The sequence below is a fragment of the Macaca fascicularis genome, chromosome 2 (assembly GCF_037993035.2).
Source record: "Macaca fascicularis isolate 582-1 chromosome 2, T2T-MFA8v1.1".
In the NCBI taxonomy this organism is placed as follows: domain Eukaryota; kingdom Metazoa; phylum Chordata; class Mammalia; order Primates; family Cercopithecidae; genus Macaca; species Macaca fascicularis.
Genome location: NC_088376.1, coordinates 121,520,612 through 121,541,739, shown reverse-complemented (window position 1 = coordinate 121,541,739; position 21,128 = coordinate 121,520,612). Strand labels below are relative to the sequence as shown.

The 21,128-nt window shown below is 46.6% G+C and overlaps 1 protein-coding gene across 1 annotated transcript; it reads left to right on the top strand.

Annotated features, from left to right (window-relative positions):
* The first annotated feature begins 14,600 nt into the window (after positions 1-14,600).
* On the top strand, positions 14,601-20,754 carry PDHB (pyruvate dehydrogenase E1 subunit beta). Its single transcript, XM_005547491.4, has 10 exons — positions 14,601-14,675; positions 14,759-14,812; positions 16,427-16,534; positions 16,618-16,680; positions 16,783-16,818; positions 17,450-17,735; positions 18,158-18,268; positions 18,607-18,698; positions 19,776-19,917; positions 20,209-20,754. The coding sequence occupies exons 1-10, from the start codon at positions 14,634-14,636 to the stop codon at positions 20,352-20,354; spliced, it is 1,080 nt and encodes a 359-aa protein (XP_005547548.1). The 5' UTR covers positions 14,601-14,633; the 3' UTR covers positions 20,355-20,754.
* The last annotated feature ends 374 nt before the right edge of the window (positions 20,755-21,128 follow it).

Genomic DNA, 21,128 nt, shown 5'->3' with positions numbered 1-21,128 from the left:
CCGAGTGAGCAATTCCTGTCCCTTTTAAGGGCTCACAACTCTAAGGGTGTGCATGACAGGGTCGTGATGGATTGAGCAAGCAGGGGGTACGTGACTGGGGGCTGCGTGCACTGGTAATTAGATCGGAACAAAACAAGATAGGGATTTTCACAGTGCATTTCTATATAATGTCTGTAATCTATAGATAACATAACCTGTTAGGTTAGGGGTTGATCTTTAACTACCAGGCCCAGGGTGTGGCGCTGGGCTGTCTGCCTGTGGATTTCATTTCTGCCTTTTAGTTTTTATTTCTTCTTTCTTTGGAGGCAGAAATTGGGCATAAGACCATATGAGGGATGGTCTGCTCCCTTACCGCCATCTTGGAATTGGCCCACTACCATCTTGGGAGCTCTTTTTTTTTTTCTTTTCCCTTTTTGTGGAGAATGGGGTCTTGCTATATTACCCAGGCAGGTCTTGAACTCCTGGGCTCAAGCTATCCTCCCGCCTCTGCCTCCCTGAGAGCTGGGATTACAGGCATGAGCCACTGCACCTGGCCCATCTTGGGAGCTCTAAGAACAAGGACCCCCTGGTAACACTGGGCTGCATTCCCAGAAAGTTAAGGCATTGTCAGTCACAGAATGAGATAGGAGGTCAGCACAAGATACAGGTCATAAAGACCTTGCTGATAAAACAGTTTGCAGGAAGGAAGCTGGCCAAAACCCACCAAAAGCAAGACGGAGATGAGAGTGTCCTCTGGTCATCCTCACTGCTACACTCCCACCAGCGCCATGACAGTTTACAAATGCCATGGCAACATCAGGAAGTTACCCTATATGGTCGAAAAAGGGGAGACATGAATAATCCACCCCTCAATTAGCATATAATCAAGAAATACCTGTAAAAATGGGCAACCAGTAGCCCTTGAGGCTGCTTTGTCTATGGAGTAGCCATTCTTTTATTCTTTACTTTCTTAGTAAACTTGCTTTTGCTTTGCACTGTGGACTCGCCCTGAATTCTTTCTGTGCCAGTTCCAAGAACCCTCTCTTGGGGTCTGGATGGGGACACCTTTCCTATAACATCTTTCTGGTGACCACTGAAGGGACTACAGTGTGGAAACCCTGGACCCAAACCCCTTACTTACCAAGGTTTTCACCAAAAGTAAAAGTTGCTAAGAGTTAACATTGTAATATGTATTTGAGACTACTAAAGAAACAGTTCTTCCACATGTAAGGCATGTAGGGAAAGTGAAATGTATTTTTGGTAAAAGATTATAAGAAGTCCCGGGAATGTGGATTTTTCTTGCCTAAAGGGTAAAGGGATTGTTTTTTTTTTTTTTTTTGAGACGGAGTCTCGCTCTGTCGCCCAGGCTGGAGTGCAGTGGCGCGATCTCGGCTCACTGCAAGCTCCGCCTCCCGGGTTCACGCCATTCTCCTGCCTCAGCCTCCCGAGTAGCTGGGACTACAGGCGCCCACAACCGCGCCCGGCTAATTTTTTGTATTTTTTTAGTAGAGACGGGGTTTCACCGTGGTCTCGATCTCCTGACCTTGTGATCCGCCCGCCTCAGCCTCCCAAAGTGCTGGGATTACAGGCGTGAGCCACCGCGCCCGGCAAAGGGATTGTTTTAAGTTAAACAGGATAAAGCTAAAGGTTTGAGCAAGTTATGAAAAGTTTATAAAAAAATGAATCTTGTAAAAATAAATTCTTCATGTGAACATATTGGCTAAAGTTAAAGGGGTATTATTCAGGTTTTCCATAAATTAAGCATTGGAATAAAAGTACAACAGGTTTTTCTTAGAACACTAATCTGTTCTTTCACAAAAAAAGTAAAGGGTTAATAAAAGGTTTATGAAAATCTTACATATGGTCAAACTAATTGAATATTCCTAATTTATGCAATATAGTTATCTGCATAAGTACAAATAAGTATATGTTTTCTTTTGCAACAGGACATAATTGGAGAAACTGGTTATTTTATCAAGGCTTTGACTGGAATGGCATGTTTTCTTTTAAGGAATTAAACTTGACTTATAGAGCCAATAGAAGCCCCCTGGGGAACTGGCCTCATACCTTGCCTACACAGTCCTTGTACAGGGTTTCTGACCTGCGGTAAGTAAACAATGTCACTTTCTAACAGGCCCAGGAACTCCAAGTTATCTTGGAACCTCAAGAAGAGAGGAATTTACCCAACTCATAGGTATCTGAGGGTACAAACCCATGGCAGGGCTCAGTTCTAGGAGTCTTATCTAAGATTCCTTCTTTGGAACAGAGTTCCATGAATGCCAATTTAAAAAGAGCTTATGTGGCTGGGTGCCATGGCTCACACCTGTAATCCCAGCACATCCGGAGGCCAAGGTGGGCAGATCACTTGAGGTCAGGAGTTCGAGACCAGCCTGGCCAACAAGGTGAAATCCTGTCTGTACTAAAAATACACAAATATTAGTAAGGCACGGTGATGGGCACCTGTAATCCCAGCTACTTGGGAGGCTGAGGCAGGAGAATTGCTTGAGCCCAGGAGGCAGAGATTGTAGTGAGCTGAGATTGCACCACTGCACTCCAGCCTGGGTGACAGAGTGAGATTCCATCTCAATAAATAAATAAATAAAAGAGCTTATATGAAAAATAATTATTCTTGCTGCACTTTATACAAATAATCAGGCCAAGTATAATAAAGTAAATCAGTCTTACCAAGATTCGTCTTTAGTAAAAATGGGAAACTGGAGAGAGAAATATTATGTTTCAAGAACTATGGTACACTTGTTATTAGATTCTAGTCTCATCAGTTGTTTTTAAGTTTGTTTCTGCAATTTAGGCTAACCCTGCTTATTCCCGTGAACCAACCAGTGATCTCTGACTGCTACTCAAAACAAACAAGAGTGATGGTGTCAGGCCTCTGAGCCCAAGCCTGCACGTATTCATCCAGATGGCCTGAAGCAAGTGAAGAATGACAAAAGAAGTGAAAATGGCCAGTTCCTGCCTTAACTGATGATATTACCAGTGAAATTCTTTCTCCTGGCTCATCCTGGCTCAAAAGCTTCCCCACTGAGCACCTTGTGGCCCCCACCCCTGCCAGCCAGAGAACAACCCCCTTTGACTGTAATTTTCCACTACCTACCCAAATCCTATAAAATGGCCCCACCCCTACCTCCCTTCACTGAATCTCTTCATGGACTCAGCTGGCCTTCACCCAGGTGATTAAAAAGCTTTATTGCTCACACAAAGCCTGTTTGGTGGTCTCTTCACATGGATGTGCGTGAAAGATGGGTAATGTAAAAATCTGAATCAATATTCTAATTCTGGACACCCTGGAATCAGCTAGCAACCCCACATCAGCTTGGTTCCAACAGTTGCCCAGTTCATGAAAAGCCTTCTAATTTAGGTTACTTGGGATAATTTTACTTATTTTGCTTTACTCTTGTGGAATATATTCCTATTGTACTCTTTGTGTAGGAGTGCAGGATAAGCTTGCTGAATGTTTTCTTAAACTGAATACTTACTAATCTTCCAGATATCACCTTTTGTTGGAACTTGGAGTTATGATCCTCACCAGTATGGCCCTCACCATACTGATGTTTTCTGACTGAGCTCCTCTCTACCCTGAATATAAGAGACCCTAATAGGTAGGCAGGAATATCATCACCCCTATTTGGCCTGAAGAAGTTACAGAAGATGGATCTTCGTCCCTCTGAAACTTTTAGGATTAAAGTTTCTCTTATAATAGGGATGAGGCAAATGTCAGAGGAATGTGAACCACAGCAACTCCATCTTGAATAGGAACTGGGTAAAATCAGGCTGAGACCTACTGGGCTGCATTCCCAGACAGACAAGCATTCTCTGTCACAGGATGAGATAGGAGGTCAGCACAAGATACAGGTCCTAGAGACCTTGCTGATAAAACAGGTTGCAGCAAAGAAACTGGCCAAAACCCACCCAAACCAAGATGGCAATGACAGTGACCTCTGGTTGTCCTCACTGCTACACTCCCACCAGCGCCATGACAGTTTACAAATGCCATGGCAACATCAAGAAGTTACCCTATATGGTCTAAAAAGGGGAGGCATGAATAATCCACCCCTCATTCAGTATAAAATCAATAAATAATTATAAAAATGGGCAACCGACAGCCCTCAGGGCTGCTCTGTCTATATAGAGTAGCCATTCTTTTATTCCTTTACTTTCTTACTAAACTTGCTTTTGCTTTGCACTGTGGACTTGCCCTGAATTCTTTCTTGTGTGAGATCCAAGAACTCTCTCCTGGGATCTTAATCGGGACTCCTTTCCTGTAACATCTCTTGCTTGGCAAATCTGATCCTGAAATCTTTTGGTGCTGGGTGGTGGGAAAGGTGGGAAGGACTGATTCACTTTTTCATTCTAAGCACCACCTTCAAATTTTGGGGGGCTGAAATCTCAAGTTCAGGAGTTTCTCAGGGATGCTGTGGCAGTCTGGGAAGTGCTGGCCATTCCTCAGGCTTCCTGGCAGGGACTGATGGGACTAGATGATGGTGGTGGGTGAGGGAGACTCAGAAGGCGTTGATTCTACATCTTGAAGATCATCCGTCCATTTTACAGATGAGACAGAGTCCCAGAGAGTAAAGATTGTTATGCCTAGACCGTTTATTCCCCAAAGAAGACCACCAGAGTCCAGAGTCAAAGCTAAGCAGCAAGGATCTTTATTACAGGTTCGAACCTGGAACTCTCCCTCGCTCGTGAAACGAGACGGGCAGGAGAGCTCCCCCACTGAGCTCCGAGCAGTGTTATATAGTCTAAGAAAAGTGGGCATAGAGTTATTATACAAATCAGATATATGATTGGCTAGTGTTTGAACAAGGCGATTTGGCTAACTATGATTGGTTCCCGCCATTTCTGATATTTTGGTTCAAACTTTGAGGCGGGAGAGCAGGTTTATGGCAGCAAGAGTTTATCTTACTTAAACACGTCTTGTGACCTTGCCTCAGAACTTACAAAATCTCTGGTATGTGCAAAACAAAATCTCTGGTACGTGCAGAAAACCAGGTACTCACAGAACTTACGAAATCTCTGGTATGTGCAAAGATTAGAGAGCAGAACAAGGGTGTAGCGGGTGGGGGGCGGGTACACATCTATCTTTGTGTCCTTTCATTTCCCCCTTCTCATAAGTAACTGGATGTCCAATCTTGGATTTCCAGAGTCTTATAATATAGCCTCACTTTCTGGGTGCAGGAGAGGCTGGTGATGGCTACGGAGGACCATTAGTTGGATAGTATCAAACCTTTCTCTGACAAATTGTAAAATTCTATTTATCACACAGGGGCCTATAGTGAATAGAAGTAGTAAAGACATTAGGGGGCTTAAAAGGGGTGCCAGAAGGGAAAACATTGAAGAGCTCCACCAATTGTTAGTGGCTGTAGTGAATTGTTGCTTTTTCATTTCTAAGCTTAGTTCGTATAGGCGTTGGACTCTTTCCTCAACTAACCCTGACTTATTTATATAGAAACAGCATTCTTCTTTGAGGAACATGCAGGTACCTCCTTTCTCAGCCGTGAGTAAGTCTAAGGCTCTGCGGTTTTGAAGGGTGACCTGTGCTAGGGAGGTGAGCTGCCACTGAAGGGAGGCTAGGGAATAGGCGGAGTCTTCCATAGCAACAGAGAACTGTTGTAACAGCTTGTCGTTTTCTATCATGGAGTGTTGTAGGGCCCCTCCTGCTAACCCCGCTGCGACGACAGAGGTGGTTAAGGATATTCCGGCAATTAGTGGTAGATAAACTGCTCGTCTATGTCGCGCAGTTTCAGTTGGGGCAGTCCTTGCCCAGCCTATGAACTCTGCCAGGGTCAGCAGGGTCAGTCGGGGAACTAGTGTAACAGGGATGCACAACTGTCCGTCAGAGATGCTTTTGGATAGAGTTTTTAACAGAGTCATATTACACCAGAAGAACACACCAGGGGGAGCACGTATGGGGCTATTAGGGTATGTAGCCGTCTGGTTGCAGAGGCTGCTACTAAATGCTGAATAACAGTAGGGGTATTTCTCTTGGTATGGGTCACAGTACAGGGCTACATCAGGTATTGCAACTGTTGATGAATTAGAATCTGGCATATAGTTTGTGGGTGGGGAGGAAAGGGGAACAGCGGTTAATGGTGGTCTTCCTAAGGTTGCACACATAAAGCAAGAGGACAGGTCGCCTAAACCAGTGAGGTTGGCGAATGCTAGCCCTTCTTGTAATAGGGTTAGCCAGGAGAAGGGCTGCAAGTCTTGTGATAGCTTGGTTTCCTGTCTGTGGATTTGTGTATGGATTAAGGGTCGAATCTGGACTAGACTCCACCACAAGTACAGGTGGCTACTAGGCCAGCTACTACTGGCATCATAGTAGACTGCCCCATGTTGGGGCGATGTCCACCGGGAGTGCCCTGGATCTGTTATTATCCAAGTGAATATGTTGGGAGTCCCTGTCGGGTAGCGAGTCCTGAGGAGGTTAGACTTTCTCAGGTATTCGTCCTATACCTTGGCTGAGTGCATTTTACAATAGTGGTATGGGCAACCTGCATTCTGGTGCCACCAATAATTCTTACAATTATATTCAGTCTGATCATATTCAAAACAAATCATGGGTATCCCCAGTTGGGCAATTTGGAAATTAGTGAAATTGAGGTAAATTGGAGTATTGCACCCGGAGGGGGGGCAGTCTGCACTAGCTAGCAGTTTACCCGCTTGGGGGGTTTCCCCGGGGTGAGTTTTGTTCTCATAGAGCCAGAACCTCCAGACATAGGGATTAGACGGAGCAGCAGTTAGGAGAGTCAGATGTATAAGGCATAAAAGCATAGGCAAGCTAGACATGGTTACGGCTATGTGGGTGACGGCGCAGGGTTAGCTTTAAGGGATTGTTCTTAGCTTTGTCTACAGTCCATGTAACCGGTGCTCCAGACGGCTCGAGAAGGTCGGATGTTGGGTCCACTGGTTTGACGTGTGTGTAGTGGATCCACGAAGCGATGCCTTCTACTTTGAGAGCGGTGGGAGTAGTCAGGAGTACTTGCAGTGGTCCTTTCCACCTGGGTTGAAGAGTTTCTTGCCGGTGGCGCTTGACTAGGACCTAGTCTCCCGGCTGGAACGGATGAGGCGTCGGCGGAGGTCCTGCCTCGTACAGTTCTCGTAGTCTGGGCCAAATTTCCTGGTGAATTTTCTGTAAGGCTTGTAAGGAGAACAGGAGCTCAGAGACATTTTCAGTTTCAGGTTTGAGTAAGTCATCTTTTAGACTGGGGACCAGGGGTGGGGGTCTGCCATACATGATTTCATATGGTGTGAGGCCCAGTCTGTAAGGGGTATTTCGGGCCTGGAACAGAGCGTAGGGGAGAAGTACTACCCAATTAGCGCCAGTCTCCATGGTCAATTTAGTTAAGGTCTCCTTCAGAGTCCGATTCATCCTTTCTACCTGTCCTGAGCTTTGGGGCCTATAAGCACAATGTAATTTCCAATTTGCTCCAAGAATGGAAGCCAAATCCTGACTTACCTTAGCAACGAAGGCTGGTCCATTGTCTGACCCTATTTGGATGGGAAAGCCATACCTGGGGAGGATTTCTTCCAAAATTTTCTTTGCTACAACCTGAGCAGTTTCTCTCTTAGTTGAGAACGCTTCTGTCCATCCTGAAAAAGTATCTACAAAGACAAGTAAGTACTGATACCTATATTTTCCAGGCTTTATCTCAGTAAAGTCTATTTCCCAATAGATACCAGGCCTAGTTCCTCTACACCTAATTCCTGCGGTGGTCTGGGTTTGGGGGCAAGCGTTGTTTAGTTGGCAGGCTTTGCAATTTGTTGTGACATCGCTGGCCAGTTCAGCTATGCGCCTGATTCTAAACTTGGCGTGCCTGATTAAGTCCATCATTCGCCAGGCACCCAGGTGGGTTGTCCAGTGGATGTGTTCCAACACCTGCCGTCCTAATTTTTCTGGTAGGATGGTTTGGTCATTTATATCAGTCCACCACCCATTTTTAACCTGTTTTAGGGGAAGCGTGTTCATCCATTCGTGATCCTGTTCGGTATAGTCGGGAAAACATGGCAAATTTCGCGGGCCAGGATCGGGGAGCTGGAGCGCGAGGAGCTGACTGGGAGCTTTTGCTATGCTCCTTGCGGTTTGGTCGGCTAAGAAGTTGCCTCGAGCAATTGGCGTAGTTGGTTTCTGATGCCCAGGGCAATGTACGATAGCCAATTTCTTTGGTTTCCACAAAGCAGTTAATAGAGTTAATAGGATCTCTTGCTTGTTTTTTATTTCTTTGCCTTCGGCTGTTAATAGTCCTCTTTCTCTGTAGATGGCCCTATGTATGTACGCAGTAGCGAAAGCATAGCGGCTATCCGTGTATACTGTTAGTTTTTTCTCTGCCCCTAGGTTGAGGGCCTGTGTGAGGGCTATCAGTTCGGCTCTTTGGGCCGATGTCCCTGGAGGCAAGGGTTCCGCCCAGATTACCTCAGTCTCTGACGTTACAGCCGCTCCTGCATACCGCTGGCCTTGGTGGACGTAGCTGCTGCCATCAGTGAACCAGGTGAGTTCTGTGTCGGGGAGCGGACGATCTTGCAGGTCCTCCCGCACCCCATGCACCTGAGCCAGTATCTCAGTGCACTCATGGAACGGGGCGTCCAAGTCTGGATTTGGCAGCAGTGAAGCAGGGTTTAAAGAGGTTGGGGGCAGAAAAGTTATTCTGAGGGGGTTTAACAGCAGTCCTTGATAGTGGGTGAGCCGGGCGTTACTCATCCATCGGTCCGGCGGCTGCCGGAGGACGCCTTCAATGGCATGCGGGGTTATAACGCGCAACTCTTGCCCCATGATAAGTTTATCAGCGTCTCGGACCATTAGGGCGGTCGCCGCGATTATCCGCAGGCAGGGTGGCCAGCCAGCAGCCACTGAATCTAATTTTTTTTGACAAATAGGCAACTGGCCTCTGCCAGGGGCCTAGGTACTGTGTTAACACGGCTTTTGCAACAACCTTACTTTCATCTACGTATAAGTGGAAGGGCTTGGAGACATCAGGGAGCCCCAGCGCGGGGGCTGATAACAAGGCAGTTTTGATTTGTTGAAAGGCCAGCTCAGCCTCTTCCGTCCAATTGAAGGGCTGATGTTCCTTTGTTGCCTGGTATAGGGGCTTGGCTAACTCAGCAAATCCGGGTATCCATAACCTACAGAACCCTGCCGACCCCAGGAATTCTCTCATTTGCCGTGTCGACTGGGGTCTAGGGATGCGTAGGACTGTTTCCTTTCGGGCTTTGGTTAGCCAGCGTTGCCCCCCTTTTAATAGGTACCCCAGATAAGTTACCTCCGACTTGCAGATCTGAGCCTTTGTTGCTGAGGCTCGGTAGCCTAGCTCCCCCAGAGTCTTCAAGAGGTCCTCAGTCCTTTGAACACAAGTTTCCGGGGATCTGGCTGCTATTAAGAGGTCATCAACATATTGCAAAAGAGTTATTTCAGGGTGTTGCCGCCGGTACTCACCTAGATCTTCATGAAGGGCTTCATCGAACAGGGTTGGCGAGTTCTTGAACACTTGTGGCAGCCTGGTCCATGTTAGCTGACTGTTGATGCCCCTCTCAGGATCCGTCCATTGAAATGCAAAGAGTCCTTGACTTTTGGGAGCCAGAGGAAGGCTGAAGAAAGCATCTTTTAGATCAAGAACGGTATACCACTGTTTTTCGGGATGTAAAGCACTCAGAAGGGTGTATGGATTGGGCACAGTGGGATGTATGTCCATGACCTTTTTATTAACTTCTCTTAAATCCTGTACTGGCCTGTAGTCCGTACTGTTGGGTTTACGAACAGGTAACAGTGGAGTATTCCAGGATGAGTGGCAAGCCCGTAGGACTCCCTGGTCTAGGAGTAGGCGGATATGGGGCGTAATTCCTTCTCTTGCCTCCAGGGGCATAGGATATTGCCGAACCCGAACCGGGTCCGTCCCTGGCTTAACTTCCACAAATATGGCAGGTCGATGTTTAGCTAGCCCTAAGCCCCCAGTTTCTGCCCACGCTTCAGGGAAACGCTGGAGCCAAGAGTCAATTTCCTGATCGGGGGGCTTTTGCTCTTGATGGAGTCTGTACTCATCTTCTAAGGTGACAGTCAGGATAGATATTGGCCTGTTTTGGGAATCAGTTATCTTGGGCCCTTCTGGCTCAAAGTGGATTTGGGCCCCCATTTTTGTCAGCAAGTCCCTCCCTAGTAGAGGGCAGGGGCTCTCTGGGATGACTAGGAAGGAATGGGAGACTTTTCCCATTCCTAAGTCTACAGTCCTCTGGGTTGTCCAGGGGTATTTTTTGATGCCTGTGGCCCCGTGCACCCAGGATGTTTTCTTAGACATTTTTCCAATTGGTTTGGTTAGGACTGAGCGTTCCGCCCCAGTATCGACCAAGAAGCGAACTGGGGACCCCTCCACTTGCAAAGTTACCCTGGGTTCGGGGAGGGGGTCCGAACCCCGTCTTCCCTAGTCAGAGTCCTGGGTAACGAGTACGGAGGTAGGGTTAGCTGGTCTCCGTTTCTTTGGGCAGTCTTTAATCCAGTGACCAAGTTCCTTGCAATAAGCACACTGATCCTTTTCTAATCCTTGCCTAGAGCCTTGCTTTGTCTGCTTTCTGCTTTGGCCATTCCCTGCCTGGGGGAAAGCTGCTACTAAAACTTTGGTCATTTTTTTGGTTGCCTTGAACTGTTTTTCTTCTGGAGTATCCCTATTATTATAAACTCGCTGGGCCATCTGAAGGAGGTCCTGAATCTGCTTTCCCTCTAAACCTTCTAATTTCTGGAGTTTTCTTCTAATATCTGATGCTGCCTGGTTTACAAAGGACATTACTACCGCAGCCTGATTTTCCGGTGCTTCTGGGTCCATAGGGGTATACTGTCTGAAAGCTTCCATTAATCTCTCTAAATACACAGCGGGGCTTTCTGTCTTACCTTGTAACACAGAATATACTTTAGCCAAATTGGTGGGCTTGCGAGCTGCAGCCTGGAGACCCGCCATTAGAGTCTGGCGATAAATGAGCAGTCGTCCCCTACCTTCTGCCGTGTTGTAGTCCCATCTGGGCCGGGTCAAAGGAAAACCGCGTTAATGAGGTCAGGATTTGCAGTTGGCTGGCCGTCATCTCCTGGAACCAGCTTTCTGGCTTCAACTTGGATTCTTTCCCGCTCCTCCGTTGTGAACAGGATTCGGAGGAGCTGTTGACAGTCATCCCAGGTTGGCTGGTGAGTAAACATGACACTGTCTAACAACGAGGTTAGATCTTTGGGATTATCGGAGAACCGAGCATTTTGGGACTTCCAATTGTATAAATCACTAGTGGAAAAAGGCCAATACATGAGACGGGAGAGCCCGGTATCATCGAGCGATCCTATTTCTCTGAGAGGCAGGGCTACGGTGGAGTCAGGGAGTCGGGAAGCTTGGTCCCGCAGTACGCGGCCTCGCGTTCGGCCGGCTGGCCCCCTCGGGTTACTTTCGCTCTCGGCTGCTTCCGCTTCTCGGTTTCCCTCTACGGAAGCACCACCCTGGGGGACTGGGTCCTGCGGGATAAGGTGTGGATATGGTGGGGGAAGTGTGGGTTCTAACGTTAGGGGGTCCTGGCTGTCTGGCAGCACAGGGGCCGAGGGAGCAGAGGGAGTCCTTTGTCTTGTAGGTCGCATTACTAGGACCTTGCAAGGCTCAAGGATGAATGGAGTTATCCAGGGCGGTGGGTCTTCCACAAGATTTTGCCACACTAGAATATAAGGAATTTGATTAGGATGTCCTGACTGCCCTGGCAGGAAAATCTTAGTTTTTACCTTAGTAATAATAAAGAGACAGAAAGTTCCTTTGGAGGGCCACCCTACGCCGAAAGAGGGCCACTCCGAACGGCAGAAAGTAACTAGCTTTCCCTTCTTTAGTTCTACGCTTAAGTTACGCCCCCGAGCCTTCACATCCTTAAAATTGGTAACAAGGAGTGAGAGCGGCGTGCTCTGGTTGTTGCCCATCTTTGGACTGCTCCTACAAAGAGAAGGAGGGACGAAAATGAGTGTGAAGCAGAGGGGAGTATCCTACAGGTCCGGTCCTGGAAGGGGAAGAAAAGGTTTTATGTTTCGTTTTGGACTTACACTTAACACTTAACAATAACGGACACACAGTGAGAAACGATGAGCCTTCGCGAGCGCATGTCGGACTTCCGACCTGAGTCAGACGGGGCAACCAAGGATGGAGGCCCCCAGATGGGCACTGGGGGACGTCTCCCACCAGTCCCGAGTGGCTGTCTTTTAGTGCGTCCGCCAAGACCGTGCCACTTACAGAACAGACCAATACAGATTACAGATTACGGATTTTGCGAAATTTCAGGGAGACAGACAGAGACAAAGACAGAGACAGTGACAAAGCCGGCTTACCTACAGATTAAGATCCATTGACTTGGGGGTCTGGTGGGCTTGGGGGAAATCCCGGACGAGCCCCCATTTGTTATGCCTAGACCGTTTATTCCCCGAAGAAGACCACCAGAGTCCAGAGTCAAAGCTAAGCAGCAAGGATCTTTATTACAGGTTCGAACCTGGAACTCTCCCTCGCTCGTGAAACGAGACGGGCAGGAGAGCTCCCCCACTGAGCTCCGAGCAGTGTTATATAGTCTAAGAAAAGTGGGCATAGAGTTATTATACAAATCAGATATATGATTGGCTAGTGTTTGAACAAGGCGATTTGGCTAACTATGATTGGTTCCCGCCATTTCTGATATTTTGGTTCAAACTTTGAGGCGGGAGAGCAGGTTTATGGCAGCAAGAGTTTATTTTACTTAAACACGTCTTGTGACCTTGCCTCAGAACTTACAAAATCTCTGGTATGTGCAAAACAAAATCTCTGGTACGTGCAGAAAACCAGGTACTCACAGAACTTACAAAATCTCTGGTATGTGCAAAGATTAGAGAGCAGAACAAGGGTGTAGCAGGTGGGGGGCGGGTACACATCTATCTTTGTGTCCTTTCAAGGTCATCTCCATGCAGCTGTCCCCAAATTTCTATCTCTAGTCCTGACTAGGCCCTAGGCTCCAGCCAACCTGGGTATGTCCCAGTCATCTAAAGAATAAAGGCTGGCTGCAGGGGCTCATGCCTGTAATCCCAGCACTTTGGGAGGCTGAGGCAGGTGGATCACTTGAGGTCGAGAGTTCAACACCAGCCTGGCCAACATAGTGAAAACTCATCTCTACTAAAAATAAAAAAATTAGCCGGGCATGGTGGCAGGTGCCTGTAATCCCAGCTACTCAGGAGGCTGAAGCAGGAGAATAACTTGAACCTGGGAGGCAGAGGTTGCAGTGAGCTGAGATGGCGCGACTGCACTTCAGCCTGGGTGACAGTGAGAGACTCCATCTCAAAAAACAAAAATAGACTCTTACTTCCCCAGCTCCTCGCAATTACACTGCCCCAGGCTCCTCCCTTGTCCCATCTATCCATCCAACAACGACAAAAATCCAAAATTTTCCTCAGCTCTTCCCTAGCACTTACAGCATTCCTATTGATTCTAGCCCAAATAGAACTCAAAACTGTCCCCCTCCTCTCCATCTGGAAGTTGCCTCCTAGTCTGACTCTGTCGCCACCACAGACTTCCCAGCATCCGCCTGCTATGCCTTTGCCTCCACCCCTTCCCATTCCCAGTCAGCAACCTACTGATCAATTAGGGATGGCCCTAGATGCACTACTGCACTGGGTCCCAGAGACCTTAGATTATAAACCCAGACTCCTCATCACAGCCCACAAAACCCTAATTTGGAAGTTGCAAATTCCTAATTTGGCAGCCTGCAGCTGTGATCCACAGAAGGGAATGTTTGGAATGTCTCGGGGATGGGTGGAGACTGGGTCTCCAATTGTCCCATCTGACCCCCAAGGGCCAAACTAAGACTAATGAGCTTCCAGAGGTTGTCCCTATGGTCAAGTGTTAGGCATCTCCCCATAGGGCCTTCTCTAAAGTTGTTGTAACCTTCCCCCAAACAGGACCCCAACCTCTGCTTCAGGAAGCAGTGGGAAAAGACCATGCTTTAGAGTTAGTCCTAAATATCGGCTCATTTAATCAATTTCTGCTCCAGTTTACCCATCTTCAAAATGGAGATAATAATAACACTAATTACCCAAGTGGGGTACTGTGAGAATGAGCTATAAGGCACAGATCTCAATGCTTGGCTCACAGTAGGTGGTTAATGCAATCAATGAAAGCTGTGGTCTGCATTATAAGGAATTAACAGACAGCACTGTCCAGGGAAGACTAGGCTCACTCATAAAGTGTGAAGTTCCCCATCACTACAGCGTGTGCAAGCACTTCTTGGTGCCCAAAGGATTCCAGTACCCAAAACAGGTTGGCCTAACTCTTAAGGTCTCTCCAGCTTCCAGAGATCATGCTCCTCAGTGTCTGACTTTTAGTCCCCACGCTTCAAGTAACACCGACCAGGCACGTGTGCCCAGCGTGCACCCCGCAAGTCGGTCACCGCCTACTGTCAATAAAGTTGATTTGAGGCGGCTCCAGGCAGAGGGGCAGTGCCACCCATACAACCACCTCCGCCCGGCCCCGCGGCCCCTCACCCGGTGGGCGTGGGGGGGGGGGCCGAGTCACGCAGGCGCCGCGCCTTGCCATTGGCCCGCGCCGGGGGAGGCGGGGCTTTCTTACGTCTGCCAGCCCCTCTGTGTTGTCATTTGGCAGCGGATAGAGGACACGATCAAGATGGCGGCGGTATCTGGCTTGGTGCGGAGACCCCTTCGAGAGGTAGGCAGCAGCGCGCGGCCTGTATTCCCACGCCACCCGTGTCCACCCTGCGTCCCGCCATCATCTTCCTCTTTCCCTGCCAGGTCTCCGGGCTGCTGAAGAGGCGCTTTCACTGGACCGCCCCGGCTGCGCTGCAGGTAACAGGCGCGGGCGCTTGTCGGACGAGGGCGGGGAGGGGCCCTCTTCTCTCGGGAAGGGGGCCGGAGTCGCGCCTGCGCCGTGGCCGGCCGGCGCCGTGGGCCTGGTTTGCGGAGCCAGCATCCTCCCTGGAGCTCCTGCTGCCTCTGTCGCCGCCTGGCGCTTATCACCCCGGCGAGTCACTACCTCACAGCTGGCTGGGCAATGGGGGAAAACTAAGATTAGGCGTTTCTTCCCTCACTTCATGTTTTTTTTCCTTTAAATTGCAGCAAAATAGACCTAACTTAAAATGTACTTTTTAGAAGTGTATAATTCAGTGGCATTAAGTACATTCACCATGTTGTACAACCATTAACCACCATCCATTTCCAGAACTTTTTAATCATCCTAAACAGAAACTGTCCGTTACTCGGTAACTCCTCATTTCCCTTAACCAAAGCCGTGGTAACCCCTGTTGTACTTTTCTGTCTCTATGAGGTTACCTATTCTAGAATTTTATATAAGTGGCATAATTTGTCCTTTTGTGTCTGGCTTATCTGAGCGTAATGTCCTCAGGGTTCATCCATGTTGTAGCATGCGTCAGAGTTTGATTCCTTCCTAAGGCTGAATAATATATATATGTATGTATTTTTGAGATAGTCTCGCTCTGTCACTCAGGCTGGAGTGCAGTGGCGCGATCTGAGCTCACTGCAACCTCCACCTCCGGGGCTCAAGGGATTCTCGCGCCTCACACTCCTGAGTAGCTGTGATTACAGGCGGGCGCCACCACACCTGGCTGATTTTTGTATTTTTAGTAGAGACAGGGTCTCACCATATTGCCCAGGCTGGTCTTGAACTCCTGGCCTCAAGTGATGTGCCTGCCTTGGCCTCCCAAAGTTCTAGGATTACAAGCATGAGCCACCTCGCCTAGCCCCACATTTTCTTGTTTTTGTTTGTTTGAGACGGAGTTTTGCTCTTGTTATCCAGGCTGGAGTGCAATGGCACTATCTCGGCTCGCTGCAACCTCCGCCTCCTGGGTTCAAGCAGTTCTGCCTTAGCCTCCTGAGTAGCTGGGATTACAGGCGCCCGCCACCACACCCGGCTAATTTTTTTATTTTTAGTGGAGGCCAGGTTTCACCACGTTGATCCAAACCTGCCTTGGCTTCCCAAAGTGCTGGGATTACAGGTGTGAGCCACCGTGCCTGGCCTTGTTTTGTCTATTGTGAATAATGCTGCTGTGAACATTGATGTGCAAGTATATGCTTGAATCCCTGCTTTCAGTTATTTGGGGCATATACATAGAAGTGGAATTGATGGATTGTATGTTAATTCTCCTCTCCTTCCTTTTTTTTAAAACTATATTTTACCATTCATTATATTAAAATAGCAACTCCTACATTCTGGATGCAAAGTGTTTGGCACCTAGTGAGTGCTCAGTACACTAACACATACAGTCAAAGACCAACTATGTGTGATAGAAATGTTACTTTTAGAATCCTTTGAGTTTTTAAAGAGAAACTTGTTCTAGTGTTTTTATATTGTATGCTCTGGGCAGCCTAGGTAAATATAAAGGAAGAAAATCTTAGTTGAATCTCAAACAATTCTTATTGACTGTTTTTGCATACCTGTGACAGGTGACAGTTCGTGATGCTATAAATCAGGGTATGGATGAGGAGCTGGAAAGAGATGAGAAGGTATTTCTGCTTGGAGAAGAAGTTGCCCAGTACGATGGGGCATACAAGGTAACTAAAATATGTGAAAGTTATACAAAATTGAGGTCACTGTTACCCCCAGATACACTTAAGGGATCAAATCTTAATTGTAGGTTAGTCGAGGGCTGTGGAAGAAATATGGAGACAAGAGGATTATTGACACTCCCATATCAGAGGTAAGCCTTCCAGGGGGAAGCAGACCCTAGAGGGCATGTCTGTTAGTGTCCACTGTCTTCATTTTTATGGATTTTCACTTATGTTTATATTTTACTTTATAGATGGGCTTTGCTGGAATTGCTGTAGGTGCAGCTATGGTATGTAATACTCTTTATGGGAAGCTTATCCAAAGACATTTCTTGTTTTCTTTTGAGACGGAGTCTCACTCTGTCGCCCAGCCTGGAGTGCACTGGCATGATCTCAGCTTCCAGGTTCAAGCGATTCTCCTGCCTCGGCCTCCATAGTGACTGGGATTACAGGTCGTGCCACCACGCCCGGCTAATTTTTGTGTTTTTAGTAGAGATGGGGTTCTACCATGTTGGCCAGGCTGGTCTCGAACTCCTGGCCTCAAGTGATCTGCCCACCTTGGCCTCCCAAAGTGCTGGGATTACAGGCGTGAGCCACTGTGCCCATCCCCAAAGATATTTAACATCACCTTTTAAAAACATTTGGGAAAAAAACAAAACAATTCCAAGTAGGTAGATGTGGTGGTGCTTGCCTGTAGTCCCAGCTACTCTGCATGCTGAGGCAGGAGGATTACTTGAGCCTAGGAGTTACAGGCTGCAGTGAGCTATGATGTGCGCCACTGCACTCCAGCCTGGGTGACAGTGAAACCCTGTTTATAAAAAATAAAAACATTATTTGAATGTTGGAAGACTTGGAGTGATTGTTTGCTAGTCTTTATTGCTGTTTCTAGTCTTTTTAACATCCACATTTTTGATTTTACAGGCTGGGTTGCGGCCCATTTGTGAATTTATGACCTTCAATTTCTCCATGCAAGCCATTGACCAGGTTATAAACTCAGCTGCCAAGACCTACTACATGTCTGGTGGCCTTCAGCCTGTGCCTATAGTCTTCAGGGGGCCCAATGGTGCCTCAGCAGGTGTAGCTGCCCAGCACTCACAGTGCTTTGCTGCCTGGTATGGGCACTGCCCAGGCTTAAAGGTGGTCAGTCCCTGGAATTCAGAGGATGCTAAAGGACTTATTAAATCAGCCATTCGGGATAACAATCCAGGTCAGCACAGGGACCCTTTGGTTTTTTTTTTTGAAAATTGAAAAACTAAAATGATATATTTGCACAGAGGAAACCATTAAAGTCTTTTAGTTAGGCTTAGATATATCATATAAAATGTTAATAATTTATATAGTAAAGACAGTAAAGAATGTGCTTGCTTTTCCTATTTCCAACTATAAGGGGGCCAGCTAGGTAAGGGAGACATTTACTGCACACCCACAATACTGGTTTTAATAGATAAAATTATATTGACCAAACTACAAATTTAAGTACCTAAACTGCTCTCAAGGCTGCTGGTCGTGGTAGAAATAAGGCTAATCAGCACAGTGAAACTTCTCACAAGATGAATGATATTGCTTTGTATAGTTTTAGTCATTCTGCATGTGATTAGTTACTTTTGTTTAAATATTTATGTTTTTCAGTCGTGGTGCTAGAGAATGAATTGATGTATGGGGTTCCTTTTGAATTTCCTCCGGAAGCTCAGTCAAAAGATTTTCTGATTCCTATTGGAAAAGCCAAAATAGAAAGGCAAGGTAAGAGAACTAAGATACATAAACAGTATTTTTAATCCAGTCCCTCAATTTTGGTAAAATTTAACCTACAAGTTACTGTCATATACTTTGAAAAATTATAGAATGAGCTCAAGTTAAGAATGTGTGATGCCCCAATTTCTCATTCAGTTGTGCTTTTCTAGATCTCAGTCTGGTAGGTTTGTGTTTCATTTCTAGGAAGGCTGCCACGTTCCTCAGCTCACTGGAATGAAGTTTGAGTTGAAGACTTTATGAATGAACAAGAGCCACAGCTGGCTGCACAGTGGTGTAGCATCTTCAGTTTCAATCTGATCTCTCATCTGTGACCACTCTGTTTTCAGGAACACATATAACTGTGGTTTCCCATTCGAGACCTGTGGGCCACTGCTTAGAAGCTGCAGCAGTGCTGTCTAAAGAGGGAGTTGAATGTGAGGTGAGTGGTCATTTACTTGTTCTTAAAGAATTAGAAAGGCTCCTTTTAGATTTAAGACCCAGAAGAGTTCTGTAACAGGTTAATTAGATGTAAAACCTTGCTTTGTCACTCATTTGTGTCTCTGCTTAAAGCTGGAAACCTGCCTGCAGTTCACATACTTAGCTTTTTACCACTCAGGTCACTTAGGTTCTGGATCTTGTTTTTGAGAGATGGGGAGCTCTCTGAACCTCTTCTGGTTCTCAGTGATCCCCCCGAGAGAGAGAGAGAGAAAGTTTTATTCTGTTGCTCAGGCAGAAGTGCAGTGGCTGAATCCTAGCTCACTGTAACCTCTAACTCGTGGGCCCAAGTGATGCTCCCACCTCACCCTTCTGAGGTTCTGGATCTTTTAGAAACGTACCATGTGCTAGTTATACTTGGGCAAGTTATATACTCTAAATCTGTTTCATCAGCTATAAAATGGGGATAATGCTGTCCCATGATAGGGCAGTTGTGAGAATTACATTTAGTGTAGTGCTTGGGACATGATAGGCACTCAGCTGTTAACTGTTACTCATTTTGATGAGGGAATTTAAAGTGAAGGAGGATTGTCTGGGCATGGTGGATCACCTGAGGTCAGGAGTTCGAGACCAGCCTGGCCAACATGGTGAAACCCCATCTCTACTAAAAGTACAAAAATTAGCTGGGTGTGGTGGTCTGTGCCTGTAATCCCAGCTACTCCAGAGGCTGAGGCAGGAGAATGGCTTGAACTTCGAAGGCAGAGGTGGCAGTGAGCCAAGATCACGCCACTACACTCCAGCCTGGACAGCAAGAGCAAAACTCCATCTCAAAAGAAAAAAAGTGAAGGAAGATGAATGAATCCTATAACTGCACAGAGCTGCTTGTGGTGGACATACAGATCTTTGTTTTAATTAAAATTTCTCCTTTTACAGTTTGTACATTCATGTACCTATTCATAGGCAGATTAGATTTTCCTAGATACAAAGATTAACAGGAAACAAAAAAGGAAATGGTATTATGGGGATAAGGCTCTATTTGTGCTTCAATAGCTCTGTAAACTTGATTATATTACCTGTTTAGGTGATAAATATGCGTACCATCAGACCAATGGACATGGAAACCATAGAAGCCAGTGTCATGAAGACAAATCATCTCGTAACTGTGGAAGGAGGCTGGCCACAGTTTGGAGTAGGAGCTGAAATCTGTGCCAGGATCATGGAAGGTATTTCAAAGAAACTGGTTCTAGAATACAGTCAAGCTGTAGTAAACATCATGTACCTGAATACGTACAGGATAAAGAGATTGAAAGCTAGGAGTGGCCAAACGACTTGAACTTTAAACTTGTAAGTTTGGCATTTCTCCTCAGGCAAATATTTTAAAAGCAAATCCAGAAAGCAGTTCCCCATAATTAGCATTCCTTATGTTTTCTCTTCCTGGTGAGCCACACTTCTGTGCCAAGGTGGTAGTGCCCAGCTGGCATTTGCTCTCTCTCTCAGTTGAGCCTTCCTTCTAGGTCCTGCGTTCAATTTCCTGGATGCTCCTGCTGTTCGTGTCACTGGTGCTGACGTCCCTATGCCTTATGCAAAGATTCTAGAAGACAACTCTATACCTCAGGTCAAAGACATCATATTTGCAATAAAGAAAACATTAAATATTTAGTTTGGACTTGAGTATCAAGTCGTTGAAATTTATTTGAAATACTTGCTGGCACTGCACTTGTACTGCAAGACCTGACTACTCATAAAGGAAAACGATTTCTAAAGCAACAGCAGGTGTTTTTGTACAGGGAAGTTTAAATGTGTTTGTGTGGGGAAAACTCTCCACTCTCCTGCCCTAGATGCCATGCTTCCTTTTGTCTGTTACAGTTGCCATGTTCTTTGAATAACAAATTATATAACATTTTACCCTGTCTCACCACAAGGACAAAGTATGGATGTGGCAGAGTCCTGATGAAAGATATATCCAAACAAGATAACTTATATGTATAAAATTAAAGCATATAGTATACATTTACTGTTAGTTTGTTTTGATAAGGAATAAAGGAATTAATTCCTCACTATGACTGGGTTTTTTTTTTTTTTTTTCAGACAAGGTTTGGCTTTGTTCCCCAAGCTGGAGTGTGGTGGCACAGTCTCGGCTCACTGCAACTTCTGCTTCCCAGGTTCAAGTGATTCTCCTGCCTCAGCCTCAGGAGTAGGAAATTAGCCACCACATCTGGCTAATTTTGGTATTTTTAGTAGAGGTGGGGTTTTACCATGTTGGCCAGGCTGGTCTTGAACTCCTGACCCCAGGTGATCCATCCGCCTCGGCCTCCCAAAGTGCTGGGATTACAGGCATGAGCCACCACACCTGGCCATGACTATTATATTTTTATATTAAAAGAATTGACTGGGCCGGGTGTGGTGGCTCATGCCTGTAATCCCAGCACTTTGG